The following is a 4,229-nucleotide window of genomic DNA, read 5'->3' on the forward strand; positions in this document are numbered from 1 at the left end:
CACTCACAACACTTTGGGTGAATATGGGTGGCTCAATGAAAGAAAACTAAGATCCTTGCGATCTCCGGTTCGATCTTGAGAATGTCCGGGTTTTACCACCAGTGAGTCTTCAGAAGGGTGGGTTTCCACGGAACTGAATTGTTATTGAATTATCCCCTACGAAGTAGCTAGGCATTTTATGTTTGTTGGTCGTTAAAAAAATAATAAATAATAATAATGTGGACCCCACAATTTATCAATTTCTTGAATCTCAATATCGAAACAACTTATAATCTTAACACGTATACAAATACACAACTCAACAAGCAACAAACTCTAAGTGCACCTTTTAATATAACACCTTTGACTATAAGCAATCCAAACACCACAAATCACATCTTCAATTTTCATCTTTACAAAGAATCAGTGATTGAATATTATTATTATCATGGCTAAGATTTTAAGTAATGGGTATAAGTTTTCTGCATGTACTCATGGGTTTGGTTGTAATAAGTTTGATAATTTGGCTCCGGTTGTGGTAAAGATGATGCCGGTTTATTCAAGTTTCCGGTCAAAGTTTACCCTCCGGTCAACGGTAGGAGTAGGAGGTAAAGAAAGAAGAGTTGGTACTTTAGCAGCTGCTGCTTCTGAGTCTAAGGTGCTTTTATTATTATTATTATTATTATTATTATTATTATTATTATGAAGCAGTTTTAATGTTTTATCCTGTCTTCAAGATTTGCTTTTTCGTGAGTTATTCGAGATCGGTTTGTTAAAAACTTAAATCAAGTCAAGCTTAAATGAGCTCGAGCCAGCTTAATAATAAGTTTGTTAATGAACGAGCCTGAGTTAGAGGCTTAGCTGGCTTACGAGCCTAAATAAACCTATTACTTATTATTTTTTATTTAAAATATTACATTTGTATTTGTGCAAATAATTTTTTTTTATGGTAAAGGGTAAATAACACAGGAGTGAGATCCGGTAAAAAAAATTAACTATTATTCATTTGAGTAAATAAATTTTTTTATGGTAATAAGTAAATAAGACGTAGAAGTGAGATCCGGTACAAATAAAATTAACTATTATTTATTTGTGTAAATAAATTTTTTATGGTAATAAGTAAATAACATATAGGAGTGGGATCTGGTACAAATAAAATTGACATAATAAATATATAAATAACTACAGCAATTCAAGTTTTGAACTAGAGTATTAAGCTATAAAAATTAAAATAGTGTAATAATAATTACGTTATAGTGTAATAATAATTACTTTAATGTTAGCATAATAATTATTCTAGTTAATTGTACACTTTTCATGATTAAAAATTATTTGTATTTGATCCAAACACATAATATATATTATGTTTTATAGAAAAGTTATGACTAGAATGTATAAAAAATAGGTATAAATATTATCAACGTAGTTAATAAATAATTAATGAGTTGGCTTAAGCTTGAAAACTACTCGCCCTAGTTCGAGCTTTTTAAAGAGAGCTTGAGCTTGAAAAACTACTCATGAACTGTTCTTGAGCCTAGACAAGCTAGCTTGGATGTGTAACAATATAATAAATTAACCATGCAAGTGTTATGTTCTTGAAATTAAAAAAAAAAAATTCTTGCATATATTAGTGATATAAACATCTTGAAATATGGATTTAACAGGTGGGTATAATTAGCATTGGCAAATCTTTAAAATGGTGGGAAAAAGGGCTTCAACCAAACATGAAGGAAATAACAGGTGCGGAAGATCTTGTTGAATCACTTCTAAAAGCCGGTGATAAATTAGTAGTTGTTGATTTTTTTTCACCTGGTTGCGGTGGCTGCAGAGCTCTTCACCCTAAGGTTTGTCACAAGTTCAAATCATTTTGTTCGTCAGCTTTCGTAACCATTGGCGGGACTTGAACAGTTAAATAGGAGGGCCCGAAAATATTAAAGTTTAATATTAAGTTATCACACATAGAATAAACCAATATTTTTGGGCTTATATTTATCGAAAATACATGGGCTATATTTATATTAAAATTTAATATTAAGTTATTACACACAAAATAAACCAATATTTTTGGGCTTATATTTATTGAAAATATATGGGCTATATTTGAAAGGTCTGAGCCCAAAAACAAGGGGTTGGGGGGGGGGATGAGGAGCCCCTTTTCGCCCTTAAAAGTTCCGTCCATGTTCGTAACGCGTTTTTCTTATTATTATTCTTTGGTTTTATAGTTATGTCAGTTAGCAGAGATGAATCCAGATGTGCAGTTTTTGCAAGTGAACTATGAAGAGCATAAATCCATGTGTTATAGCCTCGGTGTTCATGTTCTTCCGTTCTTTCGGTTCTATAGAGGGGCTGAGGGTCGGCTTTGTAGCTTTAGCTGCACCAATGCAACGGTCCGTATCATTTTATTATCATTTGTTCATTTAAGACTTTTAGTAATGTTAAAACGATAATTATTGAACTCGACAATTAACTATAACCATACAGATTAAGAAGTTTAAAGACGCAATAGCGAAACACAAGCCTGATCGATGTAGTTTAGGCCCAACAAAAGGTTTAGAGGAGAAAGAATTGGTGGCACTTGGGGCTAACCGGGATCTTTCCTTTGTGTATGATCCAAAACCCGAGCACCCACAAAAGGAAGTTGCGCCTCCACCGTTGTCGCCAGTGCCAACGGTGGTGGCAGCGGGCTCGGTCTCACCGAGTCTTCCTCTTCCACTTCCGGTTCCCTTGAAGTCAACATTTGATAAGGATAAAACATTGGTGGCTTCTGGGAGATGAGTTTGTTGTATGCTTAACGTTTGGTGTTTGTGTACTATGTTGTGGATGTGTAAATAGTACGAAGGCGTAGCCGCAAGTGCGTGTTCGCCCATTTTTATTGTGGCGTTTAGAAGTTTAAATTTCTTGTTTAATATGTGTATTAAGTATATGAAACAATGTGGCTTTGTTTCATTTTTAAGTTAAGTTAGTTTGGTTTTCATGAACATGGCGCGGATTGGTTTGATTTGGTTCAATTTAATCGGTTTTGTGGATGCATGTAACCCAAAAAACCGACTTGGTTTTGTTAATTTGGGACCATCACCAACTCGAGACCACATAGTTTAAGAAATAAGATTATTCGGTTCGGTTATAGGTACTAATTTATGGGGTGATTTCTTTGTTCGGTTTAAGTAAATGCCGAAAGGCAGGTTATGCATGTAAGCGTTAAAATTATTGTTTTGTTGGACCTTTGTTAAAAAAGTGCGCCGTTGAATTTTTTTCAAATTTCAAACTGATGTTTAGGGTTTATGTTCTAAAGGAGGAGTTGAATAGATTGATGTAAAGCTTATTTCGAAACGGTGCTCTAAACGTTTCGATTTTTGTTAATTGGAAGTTTAAACACTTGAATTGAAGCACCGTTTCGTCGTTTGGATCAGAAGTACTAAAACGTCGGTTTGAAATTCGAAAAAAACTTAACGGTGTTAACTTTTTTTAACAGAGGTCCACCGAAAACAATTGGCGGTAGCTATTTTATAATATGAAATTATTATCAGTCAACTGCATAAATGTATGATTATTAAAATCCAATTTGCCGATTTATATTGGGATTATACATAGTTGTAAGTTAATAATAAAGTTAGTTTTATCGTTGCAATTAACATGCTAGCTACAAAAACTCAAAAAAGTACGACAATATAACATGACATCTATTTTTAACATGCTATAAACCCAGTAAAAAAATCGTGATAAAACAGTTTATCCATTTATAAAAGTATGTAGAGTTTTTTTACACATTATTATATTTTTTAAGTATCTACGGTATTACTTTTTTTTGGAAAATACATATTAGTTTATTTTATTACTAAAAGTAATAGTTCTGAAAATTTACAAACTATATATTTTTATATTTTAAGAATTCTTATACTTTTGTCAATAAAACAAATAATTTAGTTAAAGAAAAAGAGTGCGGAAACGGTATGAAAAGAAGAAAAAAAACAAAAAAAAGAAAAAGGAAAAAGAAAACAATCTAGAGGTATTATGGACCATATCTTAAGCCTGCTTTAATTGTAATTCATCATGCCAATGTTTATAGCTTAATAAGTGTCGAGGGAAGTGAAGAACTGGCCGGACACTACATGATTTCAAGTTCGAATCCAATCTCAACTAATTTTTACTACGGTGACCTTTGGGAGACATATTTCTGTTGAACTTGGAAGTAAGTATCTAGAACAACATAACATACGCGCACCGACTCACGGTTTGCTCGACGAGCTTTT

The 4,229-nt window shown here is 32.7% G+C and overlaps 1 protein-coding gene across 1 annotated transcript; it reads left to right on the plus strand.

Annotated features, from left to right (window-relative positions):
* The first annotated feature begins 427 nt into the window (after window positions 1-427).
* Window positions 428-2,838, plus strand: LOC143578994 (thioredoxin-like 1-1, chloroplastic). Its single transcript, XM_077062417.1, has 4 exons — window positions 428-637; window positions 1,644-1,823; window positions 2,202-2,366; window positions 2,461-2,838. Exons 1-4 carry the CDS (start codon window positions 428-430, stop codon window positions 2,752-2,754), a joined length of 849 nt encoding a protein of 282 aa, XP_076918532.1. The 3' UTR covers window positions 2,755-2,838.
* Window positions 2,839-4,229: the final 1,391 nt, after the last annotated feature.

Source organism: Bidens hawaiensis, unplaced genomic scaffold (genome assembly GCF_021521415.1).
Source record: "Bidens hawaiensis isolate Kalapana, Puna unplaced genomic scaffold, B.hawaiensis_p1.1 tig00029507_1, whole genome shotgun sequence".
Lineage (NCBI taxonomy): Eukaryota > Viridiplantae > Streptophyta > Magnoliopsida > Asterales > Asteraceae > Bidens > Bidens hawaiensis.

Excerpts from the sequence above, each read along its gene's own strand:
- LOC143578994 (XM_077062417.1), top strand. The coding sequence starts at position 428 with ATGGCTAAGATTTTAAGTAATGGGTATAAGTTTTCTGCATGTACTCAT. Across the intron at positions 1,824-2,201 it reads GCAGAGCTCTTCACCCTAAG|TTATGTCAGTTAGCAGAGAT; the intron begins GTTTGTCACAAG and ends TTGGTTTTATAG. Across the intron at positions 2,367-2,460 it reads TTAGCTGCACCAATGCAACG|ATTAAGAAGTTTAAAGACGC; the intron begins GTCCGTATCATT and ends ATAACCATACAG.